Below are 19,632 nucleotides of genomic sequence, written 5' to 3'. Positions count from 1 at the left end.
CCGGACAATGCGAACTCGAGTGACTTTGTCCAGATGATTGCTTACATTATTTAGCGGAAATCCATACGGGGCAGTTAACAACCACGCGATAATCGTTGTCATTCACGCAGAGTGATGATTGACTGGTGTGACATTCGATGGGACCACGGTGTAGAGATACTGAGATAAGAGCGAGGGGCATTTCACTCAAGGAACTCGTACATTTAACAGATGGAAATCGAATTTTACATCAAAGGAACTCGAACGACTTGGATGTTTTTTCGAATCACAAAGCATCAATTGCGGCAACTGAACCGATTTGCACATCTCTTGGACTCAAATGATGATAGCGCCGAAGAAATCACCCGCAAGCGTTCGAACTCGTGGAAATCGTTGATTTGAATTGATCTTTAGCATCAGTGTCCATTGTTTTCTATTGATTTCTATTTTGTTTTACGAGTTTGCTGATGTTCAGTTTACCAGGTGATTTTCATTCATTTCCAATATTTTCTCAGCGTTTCACAATATTTCTAGTAACTTGTTGCGATGTACCGTGATTTTAGCTAACCCAAAATCACTGGAAATCGTTTACAATGCTACTAAATTATTGATAATCAATATATAAGGAAGTGAGTTTGCACTCTAGAAACCAACAGAAGTCACATGCGGAGGTAGAAATTACTACGGAATCACTATAAATCAATGCCAATGAACCGAAATCCTTTAATTTTATAGCTATAGAACTGTAGTCGAAAAGATATTTCTCACTCCCTGATACTTTCATTTCTCATTTACTCGATTGAATGTCGATGATCGCAACTTATACACTGTGGGAATACGATTACTTTCTTGTCCAGTAAAACATACCACAAGTATAATAATCAACTCTTATACGAAGAGCTTAATTATAAAACCAAGCGGATGTTCACAAACAAACATCAGATATTGAATTACTTCTTTCCACATTACAACCATTGGGCAAAGGCACACTGCCAAATTCGTCCCAAGTAACCTTAAAGTAGTTTATTTACTCACCAGTGTGGATGTAGGTGTGCTTCTTCATGTCGCTCTTCTGATGGAAACGCTTGCCACAGAATTGGCATGGGTATGGTCTCGTGTCCGAGTGTATCAGAAGGTGCGTGCTCAGGGTGCTTGACCTTTTGAACGCCTTGCCGCACTGCTTACATTCGAACACCTTCTCTGCAGAGTGAACGGCTCGGTGCTGGGTCAAACTAATTTCGTGACCAAACGTCTTGTTGCACAGTTCACAGGCAAACGGCCTCTTGCCGTTATGCGATCGTCTCGCGTGCACCTTAAACGGATCAAGCAAATCAAATTTGAACGAATTATCGCTACTCTGTTTTCAAAACCGATCACTCTTCGTCGACGATGACCAAGTCATGATTTAGGATTAAAAACACTTGTATGTAGGTATTTTTTCACGTAATTTCTGGTCACTGATCAACAACCCAAAAAGTTAAAACAAGTTGGACCTTTAAATATACGCGACTGAGACTGAAAGCTCTCACGTCTAAGATCGGAGCTCATTTTTACGACAGTAGTACCTGTTGTACTTGAATAAAACTGACTGAAAACAGGAGATAAGAGATTTTTTATCATGAAGTTTGTAGGATATTTGATTGACCAATCAGAACAAATATAATGGCATGACCATGGATTAGAAATAATACAGAGTATAAAGTTGCTCTGTTTTTTGTGACAACGTTTGTGAATGATCGAAACTTTGGAGGGAAAAAGTTTTTTACTCGCGGAGATCGGAGCTTCGCGGATACCCGCATTTGTAGCCAAAGTTCGAGATGAAGTTTATAATTTCCGAACCGCTCTACGTCTAAAATAATCTTTTCCCATGTCAAAGTGTGACAGTGAAGGAGGGTTACACATGGGTGAACGTAAATATCGACAACGAGGCGTTCTGTTGCGTCAAACCTCACTTTGCCACCATAACAACTTGATTTTAAAGAAAAACAAAGGTGACTTGAATTTTTCAACTACACTCTGTCAGCAACTTCGAAAATTCTACGTTTATGGCGAGATAGAATTAATCGATTATACCCTCAGCTGTAAAGAAGGGACTGCACAGAGAAATGATAACTTTCCTGACAACTTTGAGAGCTCAATGTGCTTAATAAAATTCTGAAATCAGTTTGAAGATCAGTGACCGATAGTTCATCAAAATTACAATATTTTTATTTCAAATACCAGACGAACCTTCAGCGCGTACCGAAAAATTCAGCAAATCGTATTTTTTCCGTGACTAAGCAACAAATTCATCTCAAACTTTGTGAAACAACGTATACTTTACTCATGCAGCATATATTGTTGAAATTTAAAATAGATGGGCTGTAAATAAAAGCGTTCTTCAAAACTACAGAAATCGTACTTTTGCAGGAATGTTTCCGACCCCCCATTTTCCTATCCAAAGTTCCCAAATAATGTTATCCCCACTCCCTCCTTATTTTATTAGAAACCATATGTAATTTACAGATGATCCTCAGAGTTTGAATATCGATTTTAGAGTAATCGAAAAAAAAAATTCTTCCAGACGTGTGTGAACCATAAAAATTTTATTCCAATATCAAGTATATTAAAACAATTCATCAGGTGCGTATACAGGTAGAGAAAAAAATTTGATTTGATTCGATTAAAACTTGTTTCAAACCCGCCAGATTTTTTTCTCTAGGATAGAAAACTCGTTCAAATATGTTCGTATTCGGCTAAATTTTTTTTAGGTGTATATTCTGGGCACCATGTGTGAAAAAAAAATAGTTTAAATGAAATTACAATATCGTGAGAAATGAAGAAAGAAAAAAGAAAAACTTACCTCAAGCCCATGAGGGGTGCTGAACATTTTGTCGCATTTCACGCAACTGTAAACATCGCCTAGGGGATGAGGATGGTGAAGCCCATGTGCAGCATGTGCCGAATGGAGCCCAGGGTGTCCAGGATGAACTCCGCGAAGCAGGGGGTGGAGGTGCGGGGGCAGGAGGTGATGGGGTAGGAGGTGGGGGTGGAGGTAGGATAGTGGGTGGGGGTGGGGGTGCGGAGGCAGGAGAGAGGCACCCTGGAGGTGCAGGGGCGGGTAGAGGATCGGCGGGGGGGCGCCAGACGTGGGGGGCGCTCCGTTCCTCAGGGGGGAATCGTTCCGCGGGTGAGCCGTCGGCGGGTCGGGCCTCAGCAGCGCCGAGACGCTGAAGCTATCACCTGACCGTTTCGGCGGGTGGGTCGTCACCGGGTTCCTCGTCACGCTCTGCGGCGACGACGGCGGGCTGGAGGTCGCCTCGCGCTCCTCCTCGTCGCCGACTTCCTCCACGTCCACGTCGACTTCCTCTTCCTCGTCTTCCGCACCCTCGCCGCTCCGCACGTCCCCGGGGGACTCGGGCGACAGGGAGTGAACCGGAGACGGACTCCTAGTCGACGGGGAACCCACCAGCCTTCCCACGCCGAAGGAGAGGCGCTCTGTAACAATGTTTATAAGAAGAATTTCTGTAGCAACGTTGATACGCTTGGAGGATACGGTGAAACTGAATTGAACTGATTGCGCATGCGCGAGATTCATCGTCTTTTCACGCAGCCTTGCCGCAACAAGATTTAGATGTCAAACTGAGCTTGTGGAGGTTATGTACGCGATTTTGAGTTTTCTAGGGAGAACGGATCACGAATGATTAATGTTGCAATTCGAGAAGGCTTGGAAAATTTTCATTGTTAACCGACTCATGACCGATGGATGCTACGAATCATAGTAATGACATAACCTGAATTGATCGCTACTTGACGCAGAAGGATTGACTCTCGTGCGCGATTTCGAGTAAGTTGGCTCTCCTGACTTGCATACAGAAATATTGCCTCAATGCGATCCGGTCGACCAATGGAATCCGGTTATCTTACGCATGCGGATTCGGCCGCTCAACCTGTTAATTTTCACAGTTTTCTCTTGGTATGATTGTTGCGATAGGTGAATCGCGTTGTGTAGAAAACTATTCCGGAGGCTGAAGCGTAATTCTGAAGTTTTATAATCACATGTGTTCACGGTGAAACGGTAATACAAGTAATATGGATCAATCGTTTTGGGCTGGGTAATATTTTGGTCTATCATTTCACCGCGGTGCGAATGAAATAATGCGAAACGTGCGATGAACTGATTTATTAGTATACTTTACAAGCTGATAAAAAGTCGTCTAAATTCTGATACTTGAAGAATAATGATCGTCGAGTTTTTGTCTTCGAAACGGTTGACAATTGATTTTGAGGTTATGTAACCTCGGTCGAAAAGATGCCGCAAGCATACAGATACCACCTAACCTGAAAACATTAAGCTCTATTACCGATATGACCGTTTTACTGTATAACAAAAAAAAAAAAAAACTGTCGGCAAAAAATTGATACTTGTTAGTAATATTTTGACGACACAGTCGTACGTATTCAACGAGTCATTGTATTCGTAAGGTAGAGAGATTTGTTTAAAATATTACATGTAATTGCGAAATACTGAAATTTATACAAACAGCAGTTTAGATACATCGATTCTTCGTTGTAAACCGATTTAGAATTCTTAAAAATCCAGGATATTCGTTTGATGTCAATCGCAAAGTCAACCCCAATCGACGTAATACTTGACGGTTCACTTTCTACTTCGCAAGTACCGTCGCAGAAGAAGACGAGTCAATCGGAGAAAAAGATTCATTCGAGGCGCCGGTCGACTCCCGTGTGCCTGTCTGTATTTCCACGCGGGGATCACGGTAAGAAATGGGATTTGAGTCACGTATCTCGGGTGGGAAGGGTGGTTCGTATTTAGGAACGCACAGGGGTTGCGCAGCGCTAACGAGGCGCGGGTTTCCCGGCTAGGGAACGTCGGAATCAAAGAGGTTCACGCCTCGCCTCGTCTCGATATTCAAGTCACCAAAAGATGAAGGTCGGACAATTGCTGCCATTCAGTTGTGAGATTTTGCGGTATGTTTGAGCTGTGAATATAGAAAGTGTTCTTCCTCTTCGAGCACAATTGTAAGAGTGTCTGTAAGTGTGTTTACATTTTGGTAACTTACTCTTCTTGGTGCGAAGCTCGTAAGACAGTCAATGACCGTCTGATATTAAATTGCGGATCGTATAATATTGAAATGCGGATATGCATCATCAATATTAATATTAATCTCGAGGTAATTTTTCAATTTGTGAAAAGTATATATAATTTGAAAAATGTTTGAGCTGTACTTGATGAGGTCATATTATTGCTTTTTTGCTGCTATTCTCATTCGGAAAGTAACAAATTTCACAATATGTGGATGGAACCTCAACTTTGCTGGAAGTAAATTTTAGACCACTGGATCTTGAGTGCTAATAAACGGCATTCGTGAGCATGGAAATATTTATATAAACGTTCTGTTTACAAAAAAAAAATCACAATGTTTGAAGAGAAGAATCAAAAAATAATGATCATTGTAACTTCTTTACTGGATCATTTTCGTGTAATAATTTTTCCTATTCGTGCTGCCAGTCGTTAGAACAATTGTATTTGAGGTTATGTTTCCATTCGTCGTTGAACATGCGTAAATAATAATGGCGGATGTTTTAGACCAACTTCTGTATCATTAGAATCCGGAGAAATGTATCTTTTCATGTTGTATTTTATATGTATAACGTCGATTGGATACTGGGAAAGTATTTATTTATTGTAAATTGAATACTCTAATCGTTGGAAAATCCGCACGTATCCGCTATTTACAATCGACCAATTTAAAAGAACCATTAAAATTAAAAGGTGGATTATCTTGACTCTCATTTGTCTCTCCGTTCCGATGCGAGCTGGCATCCGCGTTTCCAGTGAGCAACACGGAGTTGGAAAACAGGCAAGTTTAATCAGGAGGATTCATAAAGGTGTCGGTGATATCTGGTGATATACGACCGTGAGATATAATTCCTTCTCCCCCTCCGGCAGTCAAATTTTTCGAACCAATCGGCGGGCCGGAAACCGTCGCTTCGACCATTTAGAGTGTAAATCCGGTTTTAAATCATGATAAGAAGCGGGCTGCTCAGCTCGACTGCGTGGCGCTCTGCTTCTCTTCCTCGAATTCTAATAAACTGGGGTTATTGAAGTGGCGCGACCCGCCATATTTATAATCCGAAGGGCCTGCCGCGAGGCACGTGTCTCTGGACACCCTGCCTCATGTTCTACGCACCCGCTTCTACAGCTAATCGTGTTCAAACCCGGAGCCAACAGCCTCCTCGCTTTCCCCTCGCCGTCATGTCGAGGGTTTGCAATCAAATAAAAATATGATACGTCTCTGGTTTACCCCGCATCTCGCTACCTAATCGAATTAAACGGGCTTCCTGAAGCGAATGAAGAAATTAGAAAGGCGGTTTGCTCGGGAAATGTCGAACAGATAAAATATGGACAGCGCCATCATACAATGGTTATGGACATGAAAGAAACAACATCTCTACTATGTGACAGACATGATTCCAAGAAAATTCGAATACACAAGCAAAGGCCGGATAACATAATCCAATTTTACTATAAACGTACTTTGATATTTATGAATGGACATTCATACATTTTGTAGTTTTTTGCCAGGTCATAGGGTTCAAATTTATTGCCAAACGTTCGACCCTGAAAATGGTGGACCGCCTGACCTATAAAGCATGAGGATATGTATATATAACGTATTTTTTAGGCGATTGATAGTGTCAAATTATAGGCGAATATGTTAATTCGCAGTAAACGTATTGGCAGAATAAAAAAATTAGTCATTTTCGTCAAGTTTCTTTTCCATTTACAATTAAGTATTCCATACGACCTTGATCTTGGGTTACAAAGTTTTGAGTGTTCAAGTTAAAAAGCTTTAACTTCTAATTTTTAGTCCAGAATCAAATTGATTGTAAGAAAAATTTCATACAGGCCGGAATAAAAGTCTAACACGACGATAATAATCATTGAAGAATAGGTAAACAAAACGTGATCAAGTCAAAGTCAAATTTCATACATTTCTAGAAGTTGTCAAACACTTCATTTTGTTTTTTCAATATTGTACAAGAAAAGTTGAATGTTTAATTGCAGCCGACGCGATATAAATACGACGAATTTAAATAAGTTCTTCAATGAACTTATCCCGCAGGATTGTATATGCACAAGAACCGCTGTTGCTCTCGGAATTTAATTTCCATGGTGACTTTTTTCACGCGATATTTAGGGTTGAACGGGAGATTGAGTTGCGGATTGGAAAGCGAGTGATAGAAATCGGAAGAAATACGGGACGAGAGAAAGAGTGAGATGAGGGCAGAGCAAGAAATGTGACAGATGTTAGGTAAAGCTGGAAGCCGAGGAAAGAAGAACTGCTTACGCAAATGTTGCGTCTGGCGGTGGAGAAATGCGGCAAAAAGGGCGCAGTTGAGAGAACCGGGAAAGCGTTTCTTGCCGGAATGACATGAAGGCAAGGAACGAGTATCGGGGGGCAGGCACATGTTGTCATCGTTTGCTCTCTTCTTCGTCCGGGTTCTGTTGCTGCTGTGCAGTGCTTGCGCAACACCGGATTTCCCGCCTGTGCGTCTAAATTCACGTCTGCGTCTGAGCAAGCAAGAAGAAGAAGAAGAAGAAGAAGAAAAAGAGGAAGAAGAAGAAGCGAGGATTTTTCCCGCACGTCGACACCCCAATTTCACCCTTCAGATAACATGCACGGGACGCTTTTGCGAACGAGACGCGCGAAACTTTCCGGTTTCGGCAACAATATCGGCGAGTTTGCGTGGCGAAAGTTGCAGGCAAACGCTTCTTCCTCTATCGGTAATTGTAGGTGTGTGCAAGAGTGAACTCTGTAGGTTAATTGCATCCTCTCGGGAACTCCCACTCTTCTCATTCCATAGTTTAGGTTTAGGCTAAGGCCCATTATGCAATGAGCGAAATAATGCGAGGGACACGAAACGCGTTATATACACTACTTTCCGAAATTAAATAATCTCTCGTTGATTTACTTGGCATTTTTTCAAATTGTTTTCGAAAATTTCAGGAATACAATGTTTTCTCAACAACAATGTACTTTCAAAATTGAATTATAAAATCGTTTGGAAAACTTTTTGGTATAGATTTCTTTGACATTCTACTTTTTTCACTTTTATTTTGCAGTCTTCAAATTGCTTGTTGAAACAATGCACTTTGTAGTCGAAACAACGAACTTTAAAAATCGAATTCTACAATTGTTTTTACACGCACAGTTATCACTTTCTTTGGCACAATTTTCTTCAATAAACGACGGAATTCGAAGATCCAATTCTGAAGTTATCAGTTTCTTCAGCGGTTTCCGCTTATTTCCTGTATCTAATTACTGTATGTATTTTAATTTTTTTTTCACAACACAGGATATTTAAGATCTATTTTTGTCATTTTTTTACTGTCTTATATTATTCTTCAACAATTCTACAAACACGTTTTGTCGGTCCCGGAATTCTAATAACATCTAATTTTAGACCGATAATGATGAGGTTGTGTTTGACGGTGAAATGGCAGGAAAGACTCGGCCCAAGGATCGGAATGAGGGCAATGATTTACATCGTGTAGAAATACTTAACGAAATGGAACAAAGTTTACCCGAGTCAAATGAAAAAATTTAGTTCGTAGAACGGAAGAATCTTGGTGAACGGATTGATATTTCTGCTCGGTCTAGAATTTTGCAAAAATCCACAACTGACCAATCGTGAGGTTATGTTTGACGGTGAAATGAGAGCCTAACCAGCACGCAACTGAAAGTCGCCAGGAAGATGTTTAAAATATATTTTAAGACTCGTTTTTTGACTCTGAAGAAAAATAAGGGGTGTCTTTACATTCAAAAGATGTTTTTCGTAACTTTTAGAAATGAACAAAACGGGACGGAAAGACGATACTCGAATATCATTTTGACGTTAACGTATATATCTCCAAATATCAAAGTCCGCGTATCTCACACGCAAAAACAGGCTTAACGAGGCCAGTCTATACATAATTCTGAACAAAAACACTAAATAAAGAAATTCTACGAAATCGCGATAGTAACTTCGTATCATTAATGCAATTTCTTTATTTCTCCCCGAAATGAAAATGTATCGGAGTGTTTATGTACCGAATTGAGTATTGAATAGGACTGTTAAGCCCTTTTTCACGTGTGAGGTACGTGAACTTCGATATTTGGAGATATATAAGTCAACGTCGAAATCGACCAGGGCACCTCCTCAAGTTTTGTGAGGTCCGAAAATAAAGACTCTGGTAACGATTTGATACGCGGATAACTATTCGCCACCGCGTAGAAGTAACGAAGTTCCTAAACATTTTTCAAGTCAAGTAAAAAAAAATCGTTCCGCAGAATAAGCGTATCACTGTAACCGAGTGTAAAGTCCTCCGTCTTAATAGTCAGTTCAGAATTCCTTAAAATTCCCCAACTCAACTACCGATTATCGAGAGGTTATATCCGACGGTGGAACGACGAGAGCGGCTCCGAAGACGGTTCGGAATGGGGGTAATTAAAGGGGCGAGGGCCGTATCTTGGGGATAATGCACGGCTGTTTCCTCTGTGCCCGGATGACGCGGTCTTTTTTCTTATTTATCAATCGTTAACTCGAAGACTCGGGCCGCATGATTGGGATAAATGGTAGCACGCGTCACGCCGTAACCCGGCTCCCTCACCCCGCTGCCCCCGTGCCTTATATGCATGGGGCCCCAATGCCACCCAATTGGAGGAGATTACAGAGTCGACACAGGGATTCGGGCCGAGCATTGGCGGCCTCTTTGTGCTCTTATGCTGGCGGTATTTTAGTTTTATATAGGTGCAGACGCGCGCTGAATTAGAACTATCAGGATGGATTAGCCGGCTCAGGAACTCGCCTCGCGACTGGCTGATCTTAGAAAAACCGCGACCATTCGGTCGTGGTGAATCCGCTTTCGCCGGATGTTTGTTTTACGGAACGGAGGACAGTTGCACAGAATTGTGAATATTACTTTTAGATTCGATCGAAGAATATTAAACTAGCTGCGTTTTTTTTTCATGTCCTTCTGGTTTTTGAAACATTTCTCAAATTGACAACTCGAACCATTTCGACTACTGATGGTAACGATAACTGAAAATATTGCAATAGCGTTACGAGAATCTTATGGGTATGACTCAGAGACTGCACTGAGAAAAATTTCATTTGTTATAGTAACTAGAAAAATTCAGCAAGACAGGTGTCGTTAGAAAAAACTGTTTAAATATTGTTGACAATACATAAAACGAGGTACACGTAACCATTTTGTGTTAATAACGTACTTTTTTAGTTAAATAAGGCTTTAACGTCAATTTATTGTTGCGCAATCATTAAATTTTCGCAACGGTTGCAAGAAAATCAAGTAACAGTGATCGTAATGAGAAAGAATAGTAACGGATACCAGACTTTCTGGTAACAGCTAGAAAACTAATTTTCGTTTTGTACCTGGAACTATATTTTTCGATTGTGGTAAAAAGTGAAAATAGTTAAGGACTGAGCGGTAACCGAAACTAAAAATTTCTCTCAGTGTATGGTGTCTGTATACACAACGTTATTCCTCTGTGCACCATTGTATGAACTAATTTCATAAAATCAGTAATACTCTCTTTAATTCGATGAAATTATTTACTGCTTCGTAGAAGTAATGAGGAATTTCCTCAAGTCAAGTAAATTTGTTTCAAGTTGAATCATACGAAACTGTTTCGTAGAATTAAAGAATTACGTTTATATAACGTGGTGTAAGAAATATTCAGCGCGAGTTTTTCTCAGTGCATTCACTGGAACGTCGCGATCTTAGAAATCTATCTCCACTTGAAAACATATAATAATTGCTATAATAATTTCATCCTTTGAAGTTAATAAAATTTTACTCCATGTTTTTGTTAAGATATAACGTCGTTCGTGAATGTAGAACATCTTTAAGACGTCTTTTATTTGACGTGTCATTTAATATACCGAAGAATGTTGCATTCGTCGACTTTTAGACATCTGCGAAACTAAACTGAAGGACGTCTTTCCAGAATCTAAAACGTCTCTGACAAGTCTGATTAGAGACACCAGAAAGCATTACAGTTATGACGTTGAGGCGTCTTTTTGACATCTTTTCGTCATCTGTGAGTCGAAACTGAAAGCCGTCTTTCCAGAATCGTCATTTTCGATACGTCTAATCAATAACACCGAGAAATTTTGCATCACAGTCAACCCTTTGTAAACGCGTCTTTTACCTGTTTTTTCGGTGTCTATCGGTAAAACATACAAGACTCCTACAAGACGTCTTTGATCTGACACCCAATCGGAAATACGAAAAATTGTGCCATTCTTCGACTCTTAGGCTATAGTCGATAAAAATCGACAAGACGTATTTCCGGAATTCGAGGCGTCCTTCTGACGTCACGTTGTGTTGTTGGGCTAAGAAAGGGTAATGCAGGAATCTATAATATTAAGTCCGTCAAGATAAATGATGATCCTTACCGGAGTGGCTTCGGGGAAGTGGTGGGAGACTGGTGACCTCGTTGGCGTTAGCAAAGGGCGCCCAGAGTCTGGGGAATACGAGTCGAACGCTGCATCCTCCTGTAACAACAATTCGAAGACCAGAATGACAGAGTGGATTCTCCGCAGGGTGAGTTATTCGGGACGATATATATATATATATATATATACATACAAGAGGCGGGGTAGAAGGACGGCTAAAAAACGTCCGGTACAAAATGCAGAGGTGAAGGGGTAGGGGAAGGGAACTATTCCTGAGGGCCGGGAAACCGTTCGAACTCGAGATTTAGTATTCGCCATTCGTAGACCCGGGATCAAGAAGTGCGCATCCTCATCTCCTTCCTTCGGCAGGGGTTCGAGGAACGAGGAAGCGTCTTTATTAGAAAAGAGAAATGGGCAGGGTGTATTTTTCGAACGTTTTTCCTCTCTCTCTCTCTCTGTCTCTCTCTCTCTCACTCTCTCGCTATCACTGTCTTTGAAAAAGAGAAAGGGGGATTCCACTGCAGCGGTAACAAAGACTCTCAAGATTGCACAAGACTGAAAGTCGTTGAAAAGACGTCTAAGAAATGTTACAGCCCTCTTTTGACCTCCGAAAGGTACCCGAACAGCAGAAAACTCAAAGTGGCCAGAAAGACGTTTATGATATATCTTATAACCCGTTATTGACGTCTAAGATTTTCGAAAGACATCTTTCGGGTACAAAGGTATCGTTTTGATGTCAGAAAACGGATCATAACACATATCTCGGATCTATTTTTCACGGTTTTAAGTTTTGTGATGTTTGGGTACAACATTTTCATGTTGGAAAGACTTGTCGATTCGAGACTTTTAGACGTCAATAAATGGCTTATTAGACACCATTCGGACGGACTTCAGTCCTGTGCTGTCAGGGTTTCGTTTTCCGGGTCCTGCGGCCTGCTGCTATTTGGTATAGGTGCAGAAGAAGAGAGACGCGTAAAATGCGTAATCGGGGCAATAGAAACCGACGGGTAATCTGAGATAGGCACAGACCGCTAGGAGATTACGTTTCTCCTCGCCGCAAAGCTATCTCGCCTACAGGATTATCACAAATAAATCATATTTCCCTGTGGCTACAGGCTAACTTCAGTCACTACCTCGAGCCCCGTCGTAGATAACGTGACTAAACGAATGGCTCTGAACGCGCACGATCGACCGATGCTTGTAGGTATTGTGTGTTTGTCGGCGGCATCGTGCTATCGTTGTGCAATGCTGCCTAGCTCTCGCGTCTTTCCTATCAAACGTCGTAAATCTATAAATGAGAAATCCATCGTGATTTGCGCCGCAAGCTCAAACCAGAGAATGACAGCACGAGATAGAGACACGGAAAATTTTCACCTGGCGGTCCGACGAATTTGTACAATTTTAAGCTCGGGCTGATACTGTGGATTCGACTGAACATCGTGCGGTGATCAATTCCACTCTTTGCCACTATTGGAAATAAAATGTTCCAAAATTAAAACATAAACTCATTTTTTGTAGCCGTTAACTGACAATGAGAAAACAGCATGGCTCTCATAGTCTTGATTTATCTATAGTGAGAACAAAGCATGAAAGATGCTATATTTTATGTAGAATAAAGTTGAAGACGACGTGGATGTATATCAATATTGAGCGAAAAAAATTATTGGCCGCTGTTGAAAAAATCTTCATATCTTCATGACGTCTGACATAAAAATCGAATGATTTCACAATAATCAGAAATATTGTTGCAGTATTTTCTACAGCATCTACTATAATCAACTATGAAGTATGGTTTTTATGGTTCTCATCCACATTCGTTAAAAAAGACACTTCAAGAGAATATCAAGGTATTTCAATTGTTGAAACTTTGACAATTGTGAGGCACACGAAAAGACCAGGAGACGGTGAATCACAACATTGAAGATATTCAATTGTCCAGCACAAGAAGGTAATTATAACAATGTTTCTAGAAGTAACCGGTATGTAACGTTGCTCGTATGAGGCTATGGATTCAATGTCGTCGACACCACGAGAAGCATTCAGCACTGAACAACTATAAATTCATAACATGTATTTCGATTCAACTACTCATCCAACATTGTTGGATTGTCATATTTTGTCCTATATCGTGACAGGCTGCTAGTTAAGTCTTTATAGAAATGTCGAAAACAAGGGATGTTAGCTGACAATTTATTATAAATCCATGCAGAGAGCAGTCTTCTAAATTTATTCCGACCATTGCACTGGCACCTGAGCGAAATTTATACTCATCGTCATGATCTACTTGATCTGAAATATAATTCGATCGAAGCATAGTCTTAAGGTTTGATCGGAAATTCTTGAGGGATGAACGCGTATTGGTGAGTTACTATTGCACCGCCCTATCGATTACTTAACAAGAACTCGCAATCAGTTTACCGTTGGTAACAACTCGAGGTTTCGATAAAGTTCGATCAATCAAATTTTTCGGGTACATTCTGCTTTTTCAAAATCGCTCTGTCGAAGGTAAATGCGAAGTTTCTCTGATGGGGAGCCAAGCTTGTCGCTACGGTTCCAGTCCCACCGACCTGCCTGTCACCTGGCAATTAACGCGCTAATCACTCGCCCCACGTTTGACAAGGCCAAGTCGGGGGACGATGATATCATTACATTTACATCGCCCCACATTTCAGCCCCACTAGGGCAGGTATTAATGTTGATACCTATTCGTCTAATGCGATCCGTCGCACCTGTTGCAGCCGCTTTTGAGAGAAACGCCTAAGCCTATCACACCGTTTCGATGCACAAAATTACCACAGATATTGCTTCCAAATCTTAGTTAAACGATTCATCGAGCTTGAACTTCGCAACGACGACGCGACGTCGCAGAAACTGGCTGGCTACATTTGAACTCGACTCTTAACGCAGCAAAGGGTCACCTAAGCTTATACTATATGTTGGTAAAACAAAAAAAAAAAAAATTCCTTGACTTCTGCACAATTTTGGATACAAACTTTTCACCCAACGATAATGAATATCGTATCTACTTATTGGTATAAGCCACTTCACGACTAGCATGAGACACTATTCGATTAAGTTGACAGTTACGAACTTGAAAGTAGTTCTCAAAACCTTACCGAAAATCCTTCTGCAGCTGACTTCAGCTCGCGTCTATTTACTGGTAAAACATTTGACGGTATTTGCCACATAACTTGGACTGGATTCTTTTCAAGATTCCAATACTATATTTCATCACGCCCGCAGGTTGATTAAAATCTACAAACCGTAATTCCCAGCAATATAATAATTGTCGGACGTTATAAGTTACCAGTGAAATGCGGAAGGAGATCAAACCCGAAGAGTTCAAGTTTATTATTGTACAAGCCCATAAAATCTAAGACTGCACGAGCTTCTTGTCAGGCGCAAGTTAACAGGATAACCTTTGAAAACACGGAATCCATTGATTCTTTTCACTGAATGATTCAACTAATATCTGCGTAATACTTTTGTAAATGCGATTACCGGGACTCCCATATACTAACTCCAAAATGGCGGCCATTGGCTCAACCAAATAGTTATGATTTGGCCGTAACAAAATTCTATCTACCATTTAAACGTACGAGGAGGCCCCGTTAATTTCGAAAAAGTGCCAAGTTCGGATATCGGTTAATTTAACAACAGTTGAATGGACGAAATAAAATTTTACGCTTCACCGAATGAAATGACGTACCTAGGTGATATCTTCAAAAATTTCAAGCTGTTTTAAATGTCAGAAAATTGCGCTTGTACGCATGTGATACAGTTATCCAATGTACGAAAATTTTTAGCATAACTTGGTGTCAATCTAAAATTATATCTCATGTCAATCTAGCATTATCTGATGTTGAAACAAGACTGTACCTGATGATAAATGACCGAATTGATCGAAAAACTTGTTCTGTGGGTAGAGTGTTCAGACATTACCTTCGTTTGCTGGTGGAACTTGGGGATTATCCTGTGCGTTTTCGTTATTATTGTTGTTTGTTTCCGTTGGGAGGGATTGCTGATGAGGCATCGCGGAGGGTGGCTGTTTGGGTTTGACGATCCTGAAGGCCGAGGCCTCGGCGACGCCGCGTCTCGAGAAATCCAAGGGTCCAACCCCGACCGGCGAGTGCTGTTGCTGAACCTCCATCATCTTCGAGGCCCCGGCGAACGCAGAGTTCGCGTTCCAATACTCTCAGTAAATTCACAATCTGCCGTTCAAAGGACGACTACAGACAACGTTCCATCGAATCCATGATCGTCGGTGACGCGTTGTCATATACAAAAGGACTCAGGAACCGTTCACCTAGTCTCGAGTATCCCTTGCTTCCTGTGGCACCCTCACCCTTTCCCCTTTACATACATCACTGCAAAACCGCGGGGTCCAACATGAAACAGTGCACACTGTGTCCCATCAACGGCAGCTAACCACTCCGACTATCCTCTCACGTCCGGCCGGCAGGCCATCCATGGTCACCTTCTAATCGATCGAAAAACAATCCCGACACCCCGGATATATCACGTCGCGCCTGGATGTCACGAAGGAAATCACTGAAGGGTTTCCGTTAAGGGCCGCGGCGCCGGGAGCTTCGCTAGCCGATGATGCCGTGGTTACGGGGCTTGAGGAGCAACTGCTGTTAACAGATCCGCAGATAGCCAGCCGTGGCCCCGACAGTGACGGACGAAGCCCGGCCGTTTCGGTGGGAGCTCATCGGGCACTGCGGACCCGAATCGGAGGCCCCGCCCCCGGACACGCCCCCGGGAACGCCCCCCGCCAGTACCGCCAATCCCGGCCTCCTAAACTCCGATTGACGCTACCGACTCCCCACCTTCGCCCTTTCATCCTACACCGAGGTGCCGCCCCCCTCGCCCAATGCTCGCGCTCGGCGACTCCGCAGTTAACCGACTGATCCTTAAGCTCTGGATGACGACCGCAAGCTCTTCGGCAGCCGCAAACCTGCATCTTCTCGGCCACTGTGCGGGTCTCTTCACCGTGTAGCTCCTGCAGGACTTTGGCCGAGGGTGAAAATCTGATTGCGCCTTGGTGTGTCGCAACGCGATTTTACAACCCGATGCAGTCACTGTATTTTGTATGGTCTCGCTTTGACCATTCTCAGGAACGTATTTTGCCACGGTTTTAGGAACTTAATTTAAACGACGCATGTACCGATGATGAAATTTTACTTTTAGCTGTTCGTCTGGTTACATCATTTTGTTCACTTGTCAAAACTTTATTTTACGTGTTCAACGTGATGAACTATTGCTTATTTTCCCTGTTCAAGGGATCAGATATATAGATAGATGTTAGATGAGTCAATAAGAGTAGATGTACAGTCAGCATGCCGAAAATTGTCGAAATGATTTAGAGTTAGGTAGTTTAAATCTGGTCTGAAATCATTTGGGAACCGGAAACGAACGTATTATATGTATAAATCAAGCAATGCAAAGCTTGTACTTAAAGTCATCTTGTATATTGAAAACATGCAACTTCAGTCTTTTTAAATCATTCTATTTTTTTCTGTTTTTAATATTTTCATATGCACTATTTTTAAATCGTCATACACGTTAGAAGCATAGAAAATAATGAAAAAATTATTACATCAAAAATCATGCATGCTGTTAGACTGTTAAACTAAATACTTTTGCAATAGTTTTGTATAATAAGTATACGTTGAGCCAGTGAGAGTATGTTAAAAGACACTGTGATTAGAAGTCATTTTGCAGCATTTAAGGGCTTTCATGAATTTGAATGAGGTTGTTGGAAAAAAGTATCTTTATATCATTTGACAACGCTTATCAAGTCACATGAATATTTTGCAAGCTACGCAGCCACTCGAGGATTCAGTGGACGGTCTACTTAAATTGTTTAAGATTAATCGATGCCATTTCAACTTTCTGTAATATATACTGTAATCTATCAATTCATCTCAAGTTACGTAAACTGACTTAAGCCTTCGTCAATCCTTGTGTGCAGCAACTTAAAATATTTTCTAGTCATTATAGAAATTAGGTAAAGATATTCAAAGTCATTAAATGTCCCAAGCTTTAATTGACGAGCTATAGTGAATAATTTTAAGATCAAATATTGGGACTTACCTATACAGGAATTTTGATTCCAGATGAATCAAATCGAAAACTCGATATGGAACAGTTAGAGAATTAGGTCCTTCTCTGCAATATAAAAACACATGCAACAATATTTTTAAAGTTTCACGATTCAAGACAAGTTTCTTGAATTCGTCAAAATCTGAACAGCGATCTAATAACACTGAAATTTAATGTGCTGTACATTTTTGGGAGAATTTTGTCTCAACTCTCAAAATAGTTAATTACTAATCGTTGACAAGTTGTACATAAATAAAGAGAATGAAGTGTGTTACAAAATGCCAGAACTGTTTTTCAAATTTGTCAGATTATATTCATAAAAGGTCTTCCCTCATTGAATACGGAATATATTCGTTATCGATCCTATCCTTGGCCCATATAACACCGTATGTTAGGTCGGGCCAATTAATTTTCTGATTACACCCAGCCCGTATTTTATTGTACATTATTAACCGTCCCATCACATTAAACGGTATAAATGTTAACTGATAAAAGCTAATAGTTCCATCAATTATTCATTTAGGGTACAAAAAAGTGATATGTGAGTTTGGATGTGGATTCGTTACTTTCATGGCAGTTTTTATTCAAAGTTAGCTCTACCAGTTTTTGCCGAACGATGTTAGCCGATGAATTTTGCGGACAGAATTAGGCGTATCGCGTATGTATACATATATAATATATAACTGTGTCAGCTCTGAGGTGAACACAATTTATTTTTATTGAGTACGTCTTAATGACGACGTATTGAGCTACTAATACCCAGAGATTAGGTGTCGTAAGCAAAGAACAGAGCGTAAGCCGCCGAAATCGTAATCAAGACTTCGGAGTTCTCCACCTTTGATGGATCTACAATCTGTCCACGTTACTGCTGATAATCCACTCCTCGTGACTCCCCAACACCCTGCCCACGCAATTCCACCACACACCAACTTCGTAAGATTCTTCACTATCCATATTCGAATCGTTTTAACACACCGGCGATTTTCGATTTCCTTTGATGTTTTTTTTTTTTTTTTGTCAAGTTCATTCCTCAAATCTAGTAACACACTGAGAGAAATTTTTATTTCCGGTTACCGCTCAGTCCTTAACTAATTTCATTTTTTACCACAATCGAAAAATATAGTTTTAGGTACAAAATAAAAATTAGTTTTCTAGCTGTTACCGGAAAGTCTGGTATCCGTTACTGTTCTTTATCATTACGGTCACTGTTGATATATTTTCTTGCAACTGTTGCGAAAATCTAATGCTTGTGCGACAATAAATTGACGTTGAAGCCTTGCTTAACTAAAAAAGTACAGTAAACCGAACGAACTAATTTTGCGTCGCAATTACCAAAAAAAGGATCGACAATAGCGCGAGATGGTTACGCGTACCTCGTTTTTTGCAATTCCAGCAATATTCACACAGTTTTTTATTAACGATATCTGTTTTACCGAATTTTTCTAGTTACTGTAACAAATGAAATTTTTTTCGGTGCACGTAACGCATAATATATTTGAATTGGGGATTTTTCTGATTTACTATAAATTGCAGTATTATGCATAATATCGATCAAATTTTAGATCAACCTATCTAGCATTCGTTTTATGAATTTCTTCAAGATTGGATTTACCATTTTTTATCATTTAACAATATTAGTCAACTTGACGGTTGTTCTTTGTCTACGCAGTTGGTTTCAAGTTAGTCGAAAAACGTTCACTTCAAATCAGACATTCACGGAATTGAAATTGGCGATTTTGCCTATTCACCGTTACATCAGCTGCACATCTTATATATTAATTGAGAATGGAATCTAGAAACAAGACAAGAGGGACGATAAATAATATCCCAAAACTATTAGATAAAAATCCATATAATTATACATATTTCAACAATTCCACAAAGTTACAATCGATGCGTTCAACTTGTTGGGTTTGAATACTAAAGTGCGCATGACCCGAGTTTTCCATTTGTTTTGACAGGCTGACCAACTCTGTTTTTTTTTCCGACTTTAACCGTCTGATTTAATTGACCGAGTTGATCAACCCGCAACAAGCAGAGGAAAAACTCGTCACGAATCATACGATTATATTATAGGCGCAT

At 40.6% G+C, this 19,632-nt stretch overlaps 1 protein-coding gene across 2 annotated transcripts in view; it reads right to left on the bottom strand.

Moving 5' to 3' along the window:
* The window catches only part of LOC124305090 (zinc finger protein Gfi-1b), a 46,677-nt gene extending 30,557 nt beyond the window's left edge, over positions 1-16,120 (bottom strand). Inside the window, exons 1-6 of one of the 2 annotated variants that reach the window (XM_046764115.1) lie at positions 15,388-16,120; positions 11,446-11,544; positions 11,199-11,382; positions 7,332-7,555; positions 2,822-3,456; positions 1,015-1,291 (exon numbers count right to left, since the gene is read on the bottom strand). In XM_046764115.1, the coding sequence (XP_046620071.1) occupies positions 1,015-1,291; positions 2,822-3,456; positions 7,332-7,555; positions 11,199-11,382; positions 11,446-11,544; positions 15,388-15,598 (1,630 nt within the window). In that variant the 5' untranslated portion in view covers positions 15,599-16,120. The remainder of the gene's footprint in view (positions 1-1,014; positions 1,292-2,821; positions 3,457-7,331; positions 7,556-11,198; positions 11,383-11,445; positions 11,545-15,387) is intronic. The other variant, XM_046764116.1, reaches the window with a different exon arrangement.
* Positions 16,121-19,632: the final 3,512 nt, after the last annotated feature.

This window comes from Neodiprion virginianus, chromosome 5 (genome assembly GCF_021901495.1).
Source record: "Neodiprion virginianus isolate iyNeoVirg1 chromosome 5, iyNeoVirg1.1, whole genome shotgun sequence".
Taxonomy (NCBI): Eukaryota; Metazoa; Arthropoda; class Insecta; order Hymenoptera; family Diprionidae; genus Neodiprion; species Neodiprion virginianus.
Note: the sequence above shows the minus strand (reverse complement) of the source record. Positions and strands in the feature narration are given on the sequence as shown.